This window comes from Geotrypetes seraphini, chromosome 6 (genome assembly GCF_902459505.1).
Source record: "Geotrypetes seraphini chromosome 6, aGeoSer1.1, whole genome shotgun sequence".
Lineage (NCBI taxonomy): Eukaryota > Metazoa > Chordata > Amphibia > Gymnophiona > Dermophiidae > Geotrypetes > Geotrypetes seraphini.
In genome coordinates this window covers 247,221,506-247,239,605 of record NC_047089.1, presented here as the reverse complement: position 1 = coordinate 247,239,605, position 18,100 = coordinate 247,221,506, and the positions used below count along the sequence as shown (strand labels likewise).

Here is an 18,100-nt window from a genome sequence, read left to right as displayed (position 1 = left end):
CAATTCCACAGTTTCTTTTTTGTTTGTGCTGCTGTTTTCCTTGTGGAATCTCTTTGGTGGAACCCTTTTTTTGTTTTCTGTTCATGTAATTCACTTATAAACCCCCTCTTTTACTAAGGCTGACGTGTCCATTATATTATATGGACGAACCCTGCTTCCAAAGCCTTCCATCCCCGTGAGAGTCCCATTGGCTAGAGGGGGGTCCCTGTGGGAGTCCCGTGGGTTAGGGGGGATTCCCAGGGGACCCCCGTGGGACCCGCGGGAGTCCCGCAATCCCCTTCCCATGCAGACCTCTAGTATGGATCTGGTTATCGAGACTTACCAGTGTATGAGCTGTCCCTACCCAAGTAAATCCTGCTCAATATCAAGCCTGTTGGATGCAGAGGTGGGAAAAGAAAAACTCAGGAGGAACTGCTACTTGAGAAGGCAAGGAAAGAGGCTAGCTTTGTTTGCTTTTTTATTTCCTACTAAAAAACAGCAGCATCTGACACACACGACCCCAATTAATTGAGCTGCAGCCTCTGGTGACACCAGTATTTAATTACTGTCAGTACAATCTAGAGGGAGGAAAGGAGGTTGATCCCACAGGCTGCACAGAACATCAGCAATGGTCTCCCCCCCTCACACATACGCACCAGCGAGCTCATGTTGGCTTCACCAGGAAAGGGATCCTGCTAAAACTCCACAGAAAGGTCTGACATAAAGTCATTGGAAGAAGGACTTCAAACAATCAGGTGTTTCGTCTGATTAGGATCTTTGTTTAAACATTCTTACATCTCAAGAGAAACAGAAAACGAACATGAAAATGTGGAGGGGCATAATCGAAAGAAACGTCTAAGTCCAATTTGGATGTTGCCAAAGTCGACGGGGCATAAATGTCCATTCTCGAAAAATACATCTATACGTTTATTCAAAAATCGTCCATCTGTATGTCCTAGGCGTTTGATCATCCAGACCGCCACTACGTCTATCTTTATACCAAAAATACGTCCAAGTCAGAGACTCTACTCCCTCGAAGAGCTTAGGGAGAGGGGAGACATGATTGAGATGTTTAAATATATCAACAGACGTATTGAAGTGGAAGAGGATATTTTCTGTCTTAAAGGACCCACGACCACAAGAGGGCATCCGCTCAAAATCAGGGGCGGTAAATTTCATGGCGACACCAGGAAGTATTTCTTCACCGAAAGAGTGGTTGATCATTGGAACGAGCTTCCGGTACAGGTAATCGAGGCCAACAGAGTGCCAGATTTTAAGAGTAAATGGGATGCCCAGTGGGATCCCTAAGAGGGTAGAGTTGAGGAGTAGGGTCATTGGGAGTGGGATCTCTGGGAAGGTAAGCCTAGGTGGGTGGGTCTGTTAGGTGGGCAGACTTGATGGGCTGTGGCCCTTTTCTGCCGTCATTTTTCTATGTCCAAAATAAAACCTTTTGGATGTGGGAAGGGCCAGCAAAGTGATGGACTGGCTACCCAGACGTAACAAAAGAGCAGTGGGGCATCTTACAGAGCACTGCTGTGAACTTCACAAAAAGGGTGCCACATTTATACCTCACCATAACCCCCTTATAACTTATAGTGAACCCCCAAAACCTACTAGAAGCACCTATCTACAACTCCAATAGCCCTTAAGGCTGCAGGTAGCACTTATATGGCAGTACAGTAGGGTTTGGGGTGGTCTTGGTGGCCTCACATTTTGCACCATTAATGTAGTGGTTAGAATGACTTATGGGCCTGGGTCTTCCTCTCTATGGTCCAGTAGCTCACACCTCCAGACTACTTAAGCCACATCTGTGCAGCTCTACTAGGCTTTCCTATGCCAGGTGCTGATGTTCCTGAGGCAGGTATGTTTTTATTCTGATTTTTATGGCGGTGTGAGGAGGTCAGTGAACACGGGGGGAGTTTGTGGGGGTCTGTACTTTGTCCCTGCAATGGTTATCTGGTCATTTTGGATACCTTTTGGGCACTTAGAGCTGTGTTTAGATCACCTAAGTCACAACATGTAAGTTCTGTCTAAGCGGTCGCGTAAAACTTTCGATTCTCCCTGCAGTACTAAGTCTAAGTCGGCCCACATCCCGCCCACATCACTCCTCCATGGAAACATCAGCCACTTTAGAGAGGAAAATAAACTGCCAATGGGAAAATCAACAGTCGGGTCCATACTTAAAGTAATTTAACCAGCCAGAAATGGTTCTTGGCTAGTTAAGCAAACAAACCAAAACTGCAGACTTGTACACGGTGCAGGCAAATTTTATTTTGACAAATAAATCTTAACTAAAAACCTTTTACCAGACGGGGGACCCAACACGGTCCGTGTTTCGGACAACCTTCATCAGGGGTCCATGGTAATAAAGGTAAAAAGAAAAATATCACAAAAAGAAGCCTGGAAAAATAGCGTTTGGTAGCACACCAGTGAATCTCCGAAATGCACTACAAGTTCGTCACAGTAAAAAAAAAAAAAAAAAAAAAAATCACCTAGTTAAATCACCTTTTGGGGGCTAAATGCTCATTTTCATTGACACTTAACCAGTTAGTGTCAAAGAGAAATCCAGCTATACGGAGGCCATTCTAAGGGCAGAGTCCGCACCACTAATTAAGAACACACAGGGGCCTTACTTGGTGTAGGAAGGGAGAGTGGGGGGCAGTCCGCCTTGGGCGCCATCTTCGCGGGGGGCGCCAGCGCTTCTCCTCCTCTCCGCATACCTCTTTAAGTGTTCACTGGTGTGAACAACATCTTCCATTTGCTTCTCGTGCTGGCCTTGGCTCCCTTCTGATGTCACGTCCTGGTCACTATCACTATCATTTTAACTCAAGGAGGCGGAGGAATTAAAATTACAGTTGTAAAATGATTCTTTGCCACTCGCAATCCCTTTTCTTATCTCCTAAAGACCTCCACTTCCCTTTGGTAACTCTTTATCCAATGTTTATTACCTTAAAAAATTCTATGTCATCGCTTATTCTATTCCTTTTAATTTGAATGTAATTCTTGTTTTTAGTTTGAATGTAATCCGCCTTGAACCGCAAGGTAATGGCGGAATAGAAATCACTAATGTAATGTAATGATATAAGACTTGTTCAAAGATGATGTAGACAAACTCTAGAGCAGTGTTCTTCAACCAGCGGTCCATGGACCAGTGCCGGTCCACAGAAATTTCCTGCCGGTCCACAGGGCCAGCACGTGCATCAGGCCCCAAACAGTGTTCTTCAACCGCCGGTCCACAGTGCGATCGATGCGGCGTTATCTTCGAGCCAGCTCCCTCTTCCTCAGTGATTCAGTGCACAAAGCCACGGGCAGCGGCTCCTACGGGCATCCTGCGCCTGAACCGGAAGCCTTCTCTCTGACGTTGCAACGTCCAGGCTTCCAGATGAGGCACGGGACGTGCAAGGTGCAATTAATACTATTATGGGGGTGGGGTCTGGGGTGGAGATTGGGTAGAGATGGGTGGGGTCTGGCCTATGACTTAGCCCAGTGTTCTTCAACCGCCGGTCCACGGACCAATGCCGGTCCACAGAATAATTATTTTATTTTTGCCGGTCCATAGGTGTAAAAAGGTTGAAAAACACTGCTCTAGAGCCTACAAAGGTCTCTTTTGCTAATGTACATGTTTGTAGAGTTTTGACCGCTATCCAGGACAGCATAACTTCTATAAGGGGGGCAAATCTATAGCACAAACATCACCACTATTCATATGTCCATTATAGGCATAGTAAATGATGGCACATAAAGACCTGATGGTTCATCCAGTCTACCCAACAGTAACATTCATTATCAAGGCAATGTTGAAACCACAATCCAGTCATTATTCATTTTGCTTCCTAAGTTCCACTATAAAATGTCTTCCCCTCTCCTCCCCAAGATAGGCAAGACCTGCACTCAGCTGCTGTATAAAATACGCATGCCTGTTCTTGATCCATCCTGCCATATATGGGAAACTTCACAAAATATCAAAACCCAAAGGGGAATATATAACAATAGAAGACAAAGAATCCCCTAATACAAATCAAGAAAGGTGGGTAGCTCTGCAAACAAACTCCACCATCCTACAAATGAGGGAAATAATAATAAGCTATATAAATACAGTGCTCTGCCGGTCATTCGCAGTTGGCAATTTGCGGTCCTGGTCATTCGCGGTATTTTCCGACTGCGATTGACCGGGAAGGAGAGGGCAGCCGTAGAGGCAGGAGAGAGCAGCCGGAGTGCCGGCAAGTGAAGGAAATCGCTCCGACTGCCTCTTCCTGCACTAAGTCGGGCCTTATCCAATCAGGAGTTGCTTTGACATGCAGCTCCTGATTGGTGAGGCCCGACTTTAGTGCAGGAAGAGGCGGTCGGAGCGTACTGCGAGTGATTTCCTTCACCCGCCGGCACTCTGGCTGCTCTCTCCTGCCTCTCTGGCTGTCTTCTCATGTCTCCCCCGCTAAAAACTGTATTCACGGTTTTTCAAGATTTGCGGGGGTTCCTGGAACGGAACCTCCGCGAATATCGGGGGAGTACTGTATATATGTATGTATGCGGCCTCAGTGCAATAATGAAAGCTACGGTGCTCTGACGTACCAGTGCTCCAGGCTTAACAAATTGTAGCAGGGCTCTTTTTCAAGCCCCACTGCGCACCATCATAGGCCCACGTACGTGCACAAATAATAATGTATGGGAAACAGCATCAGTGCCGAAAGTCCACCTAAGCACTATTCTGATAAAGCATACAATCGCTGTTAAAATCCTGTGGGTCGCTGTGGTGACCAATTTGAAAATGGCAATCAGTGTTCCAACAACTTTACCTGCAAACGAGTCTCGCGGAGGTCCGCCATGATCCCATCCGATCAGTCATAGGAGAAAGTGACTGGCACGTGCAGCATAGCTATGTCGCAGGGATGCATAAACTTCAGTTATAGGCGTGCCTTTTTGTAGCGCATCATTGGCGCATATCAATAGAGGGGAGTGTGTGGCACAGGGTTTAGAGCTACAGCCTGAGGCTGTGGGTTCAAATCCCATGCTGCTATTTGTGACCTTGGGCAAGTTACTTAATCCCCCGTTGCCCCAGGTACATTAGATAAGAGTTTGAGCCCACCAGGACAGACAGGGAAAAATGCTTGAGTACCTGAATAAACTCATGTAAAACCATTCTGAGCTCCCCTGGGAGAACAACATAGAAAATTGAATAAATAGTAACCAGAGCAGATACTGTGATGTCACAATGCCTCATTCCACCAATAAGAGCCAACCTCATCAGTGATGTCACAATGGCTTCATTGTCCTAGACTACATTTTGATTTCTAGAGTGGTGCAGTGGTTAAAGCTACAGCCTCAGCACCCTGAGGTTGTGGATTCAAACCCACGCTTCTCCTTGTGACCCTGGGTAAGTCACTTAATCCCCCCATTGCCCCCCTGGGACAGATAAGGTAAATGCTTGAGTACCTGAATAAATTCACGTAAACCCTTCTGAGCTCCCCTAGGAGAACAGTATAGAAAACTAAATAATATGAAAAGTTTCTGTCTCTGGTAACCAGAGCTGAGATTGTGACATCACAATGCCTCATTCCACCAATAAGAGCCAATTTAATCAGTGATGTCACAATGGCTGGATTGTCCTTTACTTGGCTCACGTTTGCTACATTTTGATTTCTAGAGTGGCGCAGTGGTTAAAGCTACAGCCTCAGCACCCTGAGGTTGTGGGTTCAAACCCATGCTGCTCCATGTGACCTTGGGCAAGTCACTTAATCCCCCCATTGCCCCACTGGGACAGATAAGGTAAATGCTTGAGTACCTGAATAAATTCATGTAAACCCTTCTGAGCTTCTCTGGGAGAACAGCAGAGAAAACTAAATAATGTGCAAAGTTTTTCTCTCTGAGCTGATACTGTGATGTCACAATGCTTCATTCCACCAATAAGAGCCAACCTCATCAGTGATGTCACAATGGTTTGATTGTCCTATACTTGGCTCACTTTTGCTACATTTTGATTTCTAGAGTGGCGCAGTGGTTAAAGCTACAGAGATTGTGGGTTCAAACCCAAGCTGCACCTTGTGACCCTGGGCAAGTCACTTAATGTTCCCATTGCCCCAGGTACATTAGATAAGAGTTACATAGTAACATAGTAACATAGTAGATGACGGCAGATAAAGACCCGAATGGTCCATCCAGTCTGCCCAACCTGATTCAATTTAAATTTTTTAATTTTTTCTTCTTAGCTATTTCTGGGCAAGAATCCAAAGCTTTACCCGGTACTGTGCTTGGGTTCCAACTGCCGAAATCTCTGTTAAGACTTACTCCAGCCCATCTACACCCTCCCAGCCATTGAAGCCCTCCCCTGCCCATCCTCCACAAACGGCCATACACAGACACAGACCTGCAAGTCTGCCCAGTAACTGGCCTAGTTCAATCTTTAATATTATTTTCTGATTCTAAATCTTCTGTGTTCATCCCACGCTTCTTTGAACTCAGTCACAGTTTTACTCTCCACCACCTCTCTCGGGAGCGCATTCCAGGCATCCACCACCCTCTCCGTAAAGTAGAATTTCCTAACATTGCCCCTGAATCTACCACCCCTCAACCTCAAATTATGTCCTCTGGTTTTACCATTTTCCTTTCTCTGGAAAAGATTTTGTTCTACGTTAATACCCTTTAAGTATTTGAACGTCTGAATCATATCTCCCCTGTCTCTCCTTTCCTCTAGGGTATACATATTCAGGGCTTCCAGTCTCTCCTCATACGTCTTCTGGCGCAAGCCTCCTATCATTTTCGTCGCCCTCCTCTGGACCGCCTCAAGTCTTCTTACGTCTTTCGCCAGATACGGTCTCCAAAACTGAACACAATACTCCAAGTGGGGCCTCACCAATGACCTGTACAGGGGCATCAACACCTTCTTCCTTCTACTGACTACGCCTACTACTGACTGAGCCCACCAGGAGAGGAGAAAATGCTTGAGTGCCTGAATGTAAAACCACTTAGGCTATAAGTGGTATATGAATAAATATTCTTTTTTCTACACAGCTTCAGCAGAGCAGTCCCAGGCCAGCTGGTATACGCTTTTAACAGATGCGCAAGAGATGTGCTCTTTACACACACATATACTGTATGGTCCCCAATTCCATAAAAAGTGTTTTTATGAACTTCCACATACAAACAGCGGCTCAGATCTTCTAACACATGCTACCAGCGTCTCCTGACCTGTCACTAACTTTGGCTCGTTAAAGGCCAGCGCTTCACTTTGTGCATCATCTGAGCATCGATCGGAGCGCTCATTTTAATCCTGATGAGCTCATTGTAATCCATGTACATACGATTAGCCGAGGCTGCAACAAACCACGGAAAAGACCGCGATTAGCCAGGGAGCCAGGAGCTGACATACTTTGACGCTAAACTGGTTAAAAGTGGTTTAGCGTTGATCGTTAAAGGCACGGTGAGTTTTGAACGTATGGGCCATAGTGCGTATTTGCAGGGGGCTGTACGCATGGGCGGAGCTTGGGCAGAGCAAGGGTGGGGCTCAAACTTGTGCACCTAACTTACAAAATAATTACACATATATGTATGACATGTGGGTGTGAGCGTTTACACCTGCCCTATGGCAGGTGCATATATACCTGGTTATACTAGTATGTAAAGAACTTAGGCGCCTATCAGGTGGCCTGATGTACTAATATGATAAAAAGCGAAAGGTTTCTTTCTCCTTCTGAGAACTAAAGGTCACCAAAGAACGGCTGAGAGAGGAGCTCCTCCTAATAACATGAAATCACAAACGTTGCAGGAGATCTGGAATCTTCTTCAAGCCGCCAGAGATAAGATGAAGTGTTCTACTTACATGGCGAATCTCCAAGCTGCGTGCTCGTTTGTAATCCAGCTGCAAGAGAAAAGGGCATCTCTCAGAAACCAGATGCAAGCAATGCAATAGATCTGCTGGCATAACCTTTCTCAGACAGAACCCCTCTCCTCTGCACCGGCCGCTGCAGCCTTAAAGGCTACTGCGGCTTATTACTTCCCCTCCCCCCCCCCAAGACAGGAAAATTTATACTCTCAGAACACCAGGCCAGCAGATGCCATGGTGAGCGGCCTGGAAGCAGCATATGTTATGTCTCCAGGTGCTGGCAGGAGGACGGCTTTTATTCACAGTGCTAGAGTGCAACGAGAGCACGGTCACGGTGCGCAGCAGAAGGCGGCCGGTTCACGCACTTTAGCAGCCATCTGTGAGCAGGGTAATGGTAAACATTAAGACTCCTATTATTCCAGCTTTTACTGCAAAGTCTAATTAGATCCACCTGCATTGTTATATTTCCCAGCAGCAGCCAGGGTTTTGCACATACTCGGGCAGAGCTTGTTAAGCTCCTGGTAAGAGCTGCTACGGCTCCAACTGCTTTACAACGAGATTCTCAGTACTCTTCACACCAAGAACCACTCCAGGGTAATATCTGGCACCTTCTAACAGCACTGTGACACAAGGACTGGACACCAGGTGAATCGGTCCTTCTCCCAAGGCAAGGAAGAAATAGACCACTTGACAATACAAGGAGAACAAAAGGAGAGAGAATTTCTTCTGACAATTTATCACTACTCCCATTGCATGCTGATCTTCTTTGCTGGATATCTGAAGATATGAGTGATTTAGGTTGCAATGTTTCCTTGGTTGGCACAATGCATTTAACCAGTTTTCTGAGAACACAACGGTCATTTATTTTTTTAGCCAGAAATAATGGATATTAGGCATTCTACTTAGAAGGGCAGAAGACAGAGAAAAATGCAGAAAAAAGTGGAGGGGCATTTGCGATATGACGTCCAAATCCGAGTTTGGACGTTTTGCAGGAGATCCAGCAACTCTACTGAATGTCCATGTCAAACCGTTTATGTAACTTTCTGGGTAACTGACCCAACCTCTTGTAATGTAATCCAGCCTTGAACTGAATAGGTAAAGGCGGAATAGAAAACCTGATTAACATAACATAATCACGCCTGGCTAGGTCATTGGCTATGGCGCCTCCCTCACCTCACTTATTTTATTTTTGGTTTTCCTTTGCCTTGCTTACATTTTATTTAATATTTTTGTTCATCTACTTCATTTGCATTGTTTTTGGCCTGGTCCCTTTGGTCTGGGGCCTCCAGTCTTATTTTTTTTACATCTCTAAATTGCATCACTAAACTTTCCAGTACGACCGTTGGCTCTGATCCAACGGTCCTACCTGCTGCTGGACTGGTTCCGTGGTGGTGCTTGAGGGATGTCGGCTCCGACTGATGGATCTGGCCTGGGCCCCCTCGACCTCTCCCTTGTTGGGGGTGGCAGAGATCCGACTTTGGTATGGGTCCTTTGCGCCACCGAAGGGACTGCAGTGCACCTGACGGCCGCGCCAATGGCTTCCTCCCTCTGAGGCCTAGTCCTGTCACTGCTGGAGGTGGATGTTGTGCCGCTCCGCTGTAATTGAGGCTCGTAATGCCACTGGCTGAATGTACCCTTCGCCGCCTCCTTCAGCTCACCAGTGGCAGTTTAGACGATGGAGCCACTTGGATGATGTGTGGCTAGGAGGCGTTCCTTGGCCTGCCACTTCTGCCAGGTCCTGCTTGGCTCTTTGTATCCTGACTTTTCTCTGCCTCGTTATCCATTGGAATGGTCTGCTTCCTCCTACTTCGGCTTGCCGGGGAAGGTCCTGCTTCGGCCACTTCAAGGCACAGCCATCAGATCCTTCTTCCTCAGGAAGTCCTTGACCGGGTTGATGTCAGGCCTCTCCAGAGTCCAGCTTGCTATTCTACAGAACTATTTTCTGTTGGGTTTGTTTTTTTAATCTTCATTTTTCTATTTTTGCTTGATTGTATTATACATTCATTTTGTTGTCTTTCATTTGATTTTTTTGAAATGTACCTTTGCTTTCTCCCTTCCTGTTTTTTTCTGGGGGTCCTTCGTCTTTCCTTCCTCTTCTAATTTGTCTTTTTCGCAAGCATTGTTTTTCTTCCAGGCACTTAGTTTAGATTGTGAGCCCGTTTGGGACAGAGAAGGTAGTTTTAATGTTCCTATCATATTATTAGCTTTGTAAACCGCTTAATACCTATGTGCTAGTGGTATATTAAATTCAATAAATACAATACAATAATATTTCTTGACGGAACTTTGTTCATTAAAAAAAGTCTTCTGCAGCTCCTGGGTCTTTCATTAAACTTTCAACAACTAGAAAAAGAGTAATTTCATATGCCAGACCTTTTCCCTTTTCTTTGGATCTCTTCTTCGCATTTGTTTTGCGTACACTTAAAAACTTGGTGGTTTTAACAACATTTTAATAGATCTGTTATAGAGTTTATTTAATGGAACTGTTTATCTGTAATATTGTGTTGTAAACCTCTGACACTGTGGTATATATGCAATACATAAAATCCATCAATCCAATCCATTCTCCGTGTGAGCTCTTTAGATACCTGTAACATGGAGTTCCTTGAATCTTTCTCGCTACTCCCTGTGCTATGAATTATTTCCTGTTGCCTGCTCTGAACACAAAAATGCAATGTTCTCCTGGACTCTTCTTAAGAGCAAAATGCCCAAGAGCCATTGAATAAAAGCCCGTCTTCTGGTCCATCATCAACAGGTTCACTCATTGTACACTACCCCCTCCCCATTCGCAGTTTTGGCAATCGTGATTTCACATATTCGCGATTTTTGGGGAGGGGGGGGAAAAAAGAAAAAGACCCCATAGTTTAGTCTTCCCCCCAGCGTCCCGGCCTTACCTGGTGGTCTAGCGGGCTTTCGGGACAGGAGCGATCTTCCTACGCTCCTGCCCCGTGTAGATCACCAATAGGAAATGGCTGTGGGGAGTTCCCGTCGTAGTCTCGAGAGACTACGGGAACTCACGGCAGCTATTTCCTATTGGCGATCTGCCCAGGGCAGGAGCGTAGGAAGATCGCTCCTGTACCGAAAGCCCGCTAGACCACCAAGTAAGGCCGGGATGCCGGGAGGGAGGCGGGGGTGGGTCAGAGCCGGACCAGAAGATATTTGCGGTATTTCGCCATTCGCGGTCCGGCTTTGCCCCTATCCTCCGCGAATCCAGAGGGAGAAGTGTACTTTATCTGCTGGCCTGGAGGCTCTTTATAAAATGTATAACGGGCCTTGTATTCTCATGTGTTGGAAAGGCATCAGGTAAGATTTACAAGGGTTATACTCATTGTTAATTTAAGCCCCCCCCCCCACCCCACCCCACCCCACCCCCTCCTTTCTTACTAAGCTCTGTAGAAGATCCTGCCAATTGGTCTCATCACAGTAGGTCTAAAATACAATTCATCTAAAATGGTTCCTAAATGTCGTCTAAAATGGTTTGTTTTATTTAAACACTCAAACTGTAAAATGCAAAATCACCTAACAACGCATAGAGACCACGCAAGCAAAATATGATGCCTAAACGCCACGAAGAAAACTACCAGGAGACTAAAAGTGATCCAAAACACTGCCGTTCGCCTCATCTATGGCCTAAAGAAATGGGAACATATCACCCCTTTCTACCACCAACTTCACTGGCTACCTTTCGAATCCAGAGTACTCTTCAAATTCGCATGCTTCTGCTACAAATCGGTTAATGGCCTCTCGCCAAGATACATCAATCCCCTCTTTAACCTTTTCTGCACCAACAAGAAATCCCGCAGAATCCAATTGTCTGCCTACCCCTCGCTAAAGCTCTGTCTTAAAAGATTCCTAGACAAAACCTTCGCCTTCCAAGCAGCCAAGATGAACCCATGGATCGCCCAAATGATCCTCGAGGCCCCCACTTACCTCGACTTCAGAAAAACACTCAAAACTTATCTATTTAACAAACAAGCCCCCTAACGCCTCCTCTCCGGAATTACCTGGCCACACACTCGACCCTTTCCCCCCTTTATTGATCGCTGTCTTCCTGCTACCCTCCTTCTTCATCAGCCAAGTTCGGCTAAAGTTGTTGTAAATCCAATACATTGTTTGTAAATCGGCATGTCAATGCGGATCCTAATGTAATTGTTGTGAACCGCCTAGAACTCGATGGGCATGGCGGTATATAAGAATAAAATTATTATTATTATTATTATAAATATGCATAAGAATAGCCTTATTGGGTCAGACCAATGGTCCATCAAGCCCAGTAGCCCGTTCTCACGGTGGCCAATCCGATTCTCTAACTGATGTCCATGTTACAGATGCCAATTAGAGAATCGGGTTGTAAGTGGGTGCAGGCGCTAAGCTTATCTTGGCAAGGGATCTCCCTGCTGTGATAAGTTTAGCGGCTGCAGCCGCCCATCCCCTCCCCGAACAAGCGCGGTAGGAGAGATGTCCAGTCCCTTCTACCCGGAATACCCCCCACCCACCCCCGAACAAAAGTGGCAGGAGGGATGCCCAATCCTTCCTGCCAGAACACCCCCCCTGTAAATTGCACGGCCCCCACCCGAACCCCCTCCCCCATTTATGTCATTAAAAAGAAAAAAGCCCCAACATCTGAAAGACAGGAGACTCCTTTGGGGCTTCCCCTGCCACTCAGGTGTTCGGGCTTCCCCAAAATGGCTCTGCGCATGTGTCAGTCGCTCTCTCACTCACTCTCACAGCGACTGATCAGACGGGATTCCGGCCAGCCTTCGTACAAATCATTTGCTTGGAAACTTGTTGGAACATCAGTCGCTTTTCCAGAGTCGGCCCAAAAATTAGCCAACAGCGGCTCACACTATCTTAACGACCATGTTTTGTGCATCTAGCCTTGGAAGATTTAGACCAAGTTTTGCTTCTGGAGAAGCCTAGTAGTGTTATTAAAATGATATATAAAGAGAGGATGGGGCTTGATATACTGTTTTTTCCTCTGTGGTTTACACAATCAAAGCAGTTTACATGGGGCAATGAAGGGTTAAGTGACTTACCTAGAGTCATGAGGAGCTGCAGTGAGAATTGAACTCAGAAGCTCAGGGTGCTGAGACAACTGCTGTAACCACTAAGCCACTCCTCCACTGTAGTAGATTGGCTTCTAATGCTTGATGCACTTTTTTATGCTGGTGATCTTGCTCCCGTTTCTAGTGCTTTGGCTGTAGTAGATCCTAGCTTCTTTTGCAAACTATCCCTGTAAACAGGCGTGATCCCGGAGGATTGGAAGATAGCCAACGTTATGCCCATCTTTAAAAAGGGATCAAGAGGTGACCCGGGAAACTACAGGCCGGTGAGTCTGACCTCGGTTCCGGGGAAAATGGCGGAAGCACTGATAAAAGAAAGCATCGATGAGCATTTTGAAAGAAACAAACTTCTGATAACCAGCCAACATGGTTTTTGCAAGGGGAGATCGTGCCTAACTAAATAATTGCACTTTTTCGAAGGAATTAACAAACGGATGGACAGAGGAGACCCCATAGACATCATATACCTAGATTTCCAAAAAGCCTTTGACAAGGTGCCTCATGAACTTCTACTCCGGAAACTGAAAAACCATGGGGTGGAAGGAGACGTACATAGATGGATCAGAAACTGGTTGGCAGGTAGGAAACAGAGGATAGGGGTGAAGGGCCACTACTCGGACTAGAGGAGGGTCACGAGTGGTGTGCCGCAGGGCTCGGTGCTCGGGCCGCTGCTATTTAATATATTCATAAATGATCTAGAAAAGGGGCCGAAGGGTGAGATAATAAAATTTGCGGACGACACCAAACTATTTAGTGGAGTTCGGACTAAGGACTGTGAAGAATTGCAGAGGGACTTGAACAAACTAGGGGAATGGGCGACGAGATGGCAGATGAAGTTCAACGTTGAGAAATGTAAAGTATTACATGTGGGAAGCAGAAACCTGAGGTACAACTATACGATGGGAGGAATGTTATTGAATGAGAGTACCCAAGAAAGGGACTTGGGGGTAATGGTGGACATGACAATGAAGCCGACGGCACAGTGCGCAGCGGCCGCTAAGAGAGCGAATAGAATGCTAGGTATAATCAAGAAGGGTATTACAACCAGGACGAAAGAAGTTATCCTGCCATTGTATCGGGCGATGGTGCGCCCGCATCTGGAGTACTGCGTCCAATATTGGTCACCATACTTTAAGAAGGATATGGTGTTACTCGAGAGAGTTCAGAGGAGAGTGACACATCTGACAAAAGGGATGGAAAACCTTTCATAAGCTGAGAGATGGAGAAACTGGGTCTCTTTTCCCTGGAGAAGAGGAGACTTAGAGGGGATATGATAGAGACTTACAAGATCATGAAGGGCATAGAGAGAGTAGAGAGGGACAGATTCTCCAAACTTTCAAAAAAAATAAAAGAACAAGAGGGCATTCGGAAAAGTTGAAAGAGGACAGATTCAAAACGAATGCTAGAATGTTCTTCTTTACTCAACATGTGGTGGACACCTGGAATGCGCTTCCAGAGAGCGTAATAGGGCAGAGTACGATACTAGGGTTTAAGAAAGGATTGGACAATTTCCTGCTGGAAAAGGGGATAGAGGGGTATAGATAGAGGATTACTGCACAGGTCCTGGACCTGTTGGGCCACCGCATGAGAGGGCTGCTGGGCGCGATGGACCTCAGGTCTGACCCAGCGGAGGCATTGCTTATGTTCTTATCTGTATTCGGTCAATTTTGTTATGTCAGACTAATACGGCTAGCCCCTTTTAAAGTGTTATTGCAGGGCACGTTAGCAAGCCTTTCCTGTGAGTCTGTACATTTGAACAATGCTGTGCATTTCCCTTCATCATATATTTTTCTTTTAAAGTGAAAAATTCCCACTTTTTTTTTTTTTGTCCTGGCTCTTAATGCTAGGTATGAGTCCTAGGAATATTATACTTCATTTATGCATCAGTTCGATAACAACAGTCGAGACTCCATCACCAATACTGGCAGCTGGTGCATGCTGTTAGCACGTTTAACTGTGAATGTATATCGTATGTCTGCATCGTATGGCTGTTAGGGGAATCCCAGATATCACTTTTCCAAATAGCAACTAGCTTGGTCTGTTTTCAACCTGCAAGTAATGCACTGAACAGTAGAACTGCTGTTGTTCCAAAAATAATATTCCAAGCTATGCCTGACATTTCCTCTTTGCAGTAACAATGCTGGTTTGAAGTAATAAATGGGCCAGATAGGAGTTGGAGGTTCATTTAGAGTCTGGCTCCCATTCATAACTCTGCTTTCCGGAACGTGACTTAAAAGTCCATTTAGAAGACTCAAGGGTAAAGGGGGTGGTTTACACAATCAAACTGGCTTACATATTTTTTAGACAGGTACTTCTTTTGTAGCTGGGAAATGAAGTGTTTAGGGACTTAGTGTGAAGAGTTTCAGTCTCTGATAACCAGAACTGAGATTGTGATGTCATAATGCCTCATTCCACCAATAAGAGTCAACCTCATCAATGATGTCACAAGAGCTTGATTGTAAAAGACTTCATATACTGCTTTTTCTGTGTGATTACAATCAAAGCAGTTTACGTGTTTTTTTTCGATAGGTGCTTATTTTGTAGCTGGGGAAATGAAGTGTTTAGGGACTTGCCCTGAGTCACAAGGAGCTGCAGTGGGAATTGAACTCACAACCTCAGGGTGCTGAGACAGCTGCTCCCAACCACTAGACCACTCTACTCCCAGTGGCCTATGTTGCTAACGTCCCCCCTTAGTGTGAAGAGTTTCAGTCTCTGATAACCAGAACTGAGATTGTGATGTCATAATGCCTCATTCCACCAATAAGAGTCAACGTCATCAATGATGTCACAAAAGCTTGATTGTAAAGGACTTCATATACTGCTTTTTCTGTGGGGTGACAATCAAAGCAGTTTACGTGTTTTTTTCGATAGATGCTTATTTTGTAGCTGGGGAAATGAAGTGTTTAGGGACTTGCCCCGAGTCACAAGGAGCTGCAGTGGGAATTGAACTCACAACCTCAGGGTGCTGAGACAGCTGCTCCCAACCACTAGACCACTCTACTCCCAGTGGCCTATGTTGCTAACGTCCCCCCTTAGTGTGAAGAGTTTCAGTCTCTGATAACCAGAACTGAGATTGTGATGTCATAATGCCTCATTCCACCAATAAGAGTCAACGTCATCAATGATGTCACAAAAGCTTGATTGTAAAGGACTTCATATACTGCTTTTTCTGTGGGGTGACAATCAAAGCAGTTTACGTGTTTTTTTCGATAGATGCTTATTTTGTAGCTGGGGAAATGAAGTGTTTAGGGACTTGCCCCGAGTCACAAGGAGCTGCAGTGGGAATTGAACTCACAACCTCAGGGTGCTGAGACAGCTGCTCCCAACCACTAGACCACTCTACTCCCAGTGGCCTATGTTGCTAACGTCCCCCCTTAGTGTGAAGAGTTTCAGTCTCTGATAACCAGAACTGAGATTGTGATGTCATAATGCCTCATTCCACCAATAAGAGTCAACGTCATCAATGATGTCACAAAAGCTTGATTGTAAAGGACTTCATATACTGCTTTTTCTGTGGGGTGACAATCAAAGCAGTTTACGTGTTTTTTTCGATAGATGCTTATTTTGTAGCTGGGGAAATGAAGTGTTTAGGGACTTGCCCCGAGTCACAAGGAGCTGCAGTGGGAATTGAACTCACAGCCTCAGGGGGCCAGATGCACTAAAGAAGTGGTATTCAACCCAGTCCGGTCAGGTTTTCAGGATATCCACAATGAATATGGAGGACAGAGACTTTGAAAACCCGACTGACCAGGCGGTCCCTGAGGACTGGATTAAATACCACAGCGACCAAAGCCCAAAGCCTCCGATCATCTAAGGACTGACGCTAAACCAGTTTGACTGGTTTTGCACAGCAGCCCTGATTCACACTTACAGTAAAGCCTCTGACCCCCCAAATCTCAAGCCTCATTAATTCAAAGTTCCTGTCACAGATGTGCAAACTTTTTTTTATGCCATGTGCTCTTCTAAGCTAAATCTTTCCTTTCCGCCACCTCCAAAATTGTTCTTTCCAGTGTATTTTCCATCTCTTCACAACATGCCATTTGATGGTGTATGCATTAAGCCTGGGAACAATGCCGTGTTTTTCCCTTCCTTCAAGAGTACAAAAGGATCTTGTGTGAGCCAAATGTGTGCTTTGTGATTAATGCGCTCTAGGTTCTCTCTCGCACCCGCTTTCCTGCTGCCAGCAGCCTTGCAGACTCCAGCAAAATTCCTTCACCACTCATAATTAGCATTTCATTAAGCTGTGCTGTCACGTTTGCATCCTTACCACCAGGCGCCAGCAGGCCCATAGTAATCTCCGAAGAGTGGGAGGCAGGAAAGCACAAATGGCATTCCCCAGGCAGTAGCATGGTATGCACTACAGGAAAAAAAAAAGAGAGGGGGGGAAGAGAGAGGGTAAAGGAGTGGGAGGGTGTGGAGGTGAAGAATAAGGGGAGCAGGAAAGGAGGGAGGGAGCAAAAGAAGGAAGAAAATGAACAGGGAGGAGGAGAAAGAAAGACATATAGGAGGAAGAGAAAGGAATGTGGGGGGGGTAGAGAAAGAGACTATTATTCCAGGGATCATATTTTCATTCTTGTTTTTCAGCAGTTTAATGTATTACAGCAAAGAATGTTTACCTTCACTACTCAGCCTCCAGGATTCTGATAACTTAATGAAATCCAGAGCTATCAAATGTGTGCCCTGACCTTTAACAAAACACATATCACCTTCTGAAGGAGAGGTGCGAGACTCTTCCACTAAGACACCCTGGCTCCAGAGTGCCACAACTCATCATGAAGGACTCCTGAACTTATTACCTCATGCCCCTTGTTCTCTTCATTATACTTTGTAAACCATTTAGATCAGTGGTCTCAAACTCAAACCCTTTGTAGGTACTTAGAGTAGAGGTCTGCACGGGAACGGGGATCGCGGGAATCCCGCGGGAGTCCCGCAGGAAACCCCCCAACCCACGGGACTCCCCCAGGGACCCCCCTCTGGCCCACAGGACTCCCACGCGGACCCCCCTCTATCCAACGGGACTCCCAAGGGGATGGAAGGCTTTGGAAGCAGGGTTTGTCCATATAATATAATGGACACGTCAACCTTAGTAAAAGAGGGGGTTTATAAGTTAATTACCTGAACAGAAAACAAAAGAAGGGTTCCACCAAAGAGATTCCACAAGGAAAACAGCAGCGCAAACACAAAAGAAACTGTGGAATTGATGATCCTGTCAGAAGTAATTGCTGCTTTTTATGAGGACGGG

General features: G+C 45.8%; 1 protein-coding gene across 6 annotated transcripts in view; it reads right to left on the bottom strand.

Annotated features, from left to right (window-relative positions):
• LOC117363042 (cyclic AMP receptor-like protein A) overlaps positions 1-18,100 on the bottom strand; it is a 646,660-nt gene that overhangs the window by 250,144 nt on the left and 378,416 nt on the right. For 4 of the 6 annotated variants that reach the window (XM_033950231.1, XM_033950230.1, XM_033950234.1 and 1 more), the window contains 2 exons: positions 17,126-17,215; positions 7,793-7,831 (listed from right to left, as the gene is read on the bottom strand). The exons of 1 other annotated variant lie outside the window; for it this stretch is intronic. In XM_033950231.1, coding sequence (XP_033806122.1) covers positions 7,793-7,831; positions 17,126-17,215 — 129 coding nt within the window. The remainder of the gene's footprint in view (positions 1-7,792; positions 7,832-17,125; positions 17,216-18,100) is intronic. One more of the 6 variants, XM_033950232.1, reaches the window with a different exon arrangement.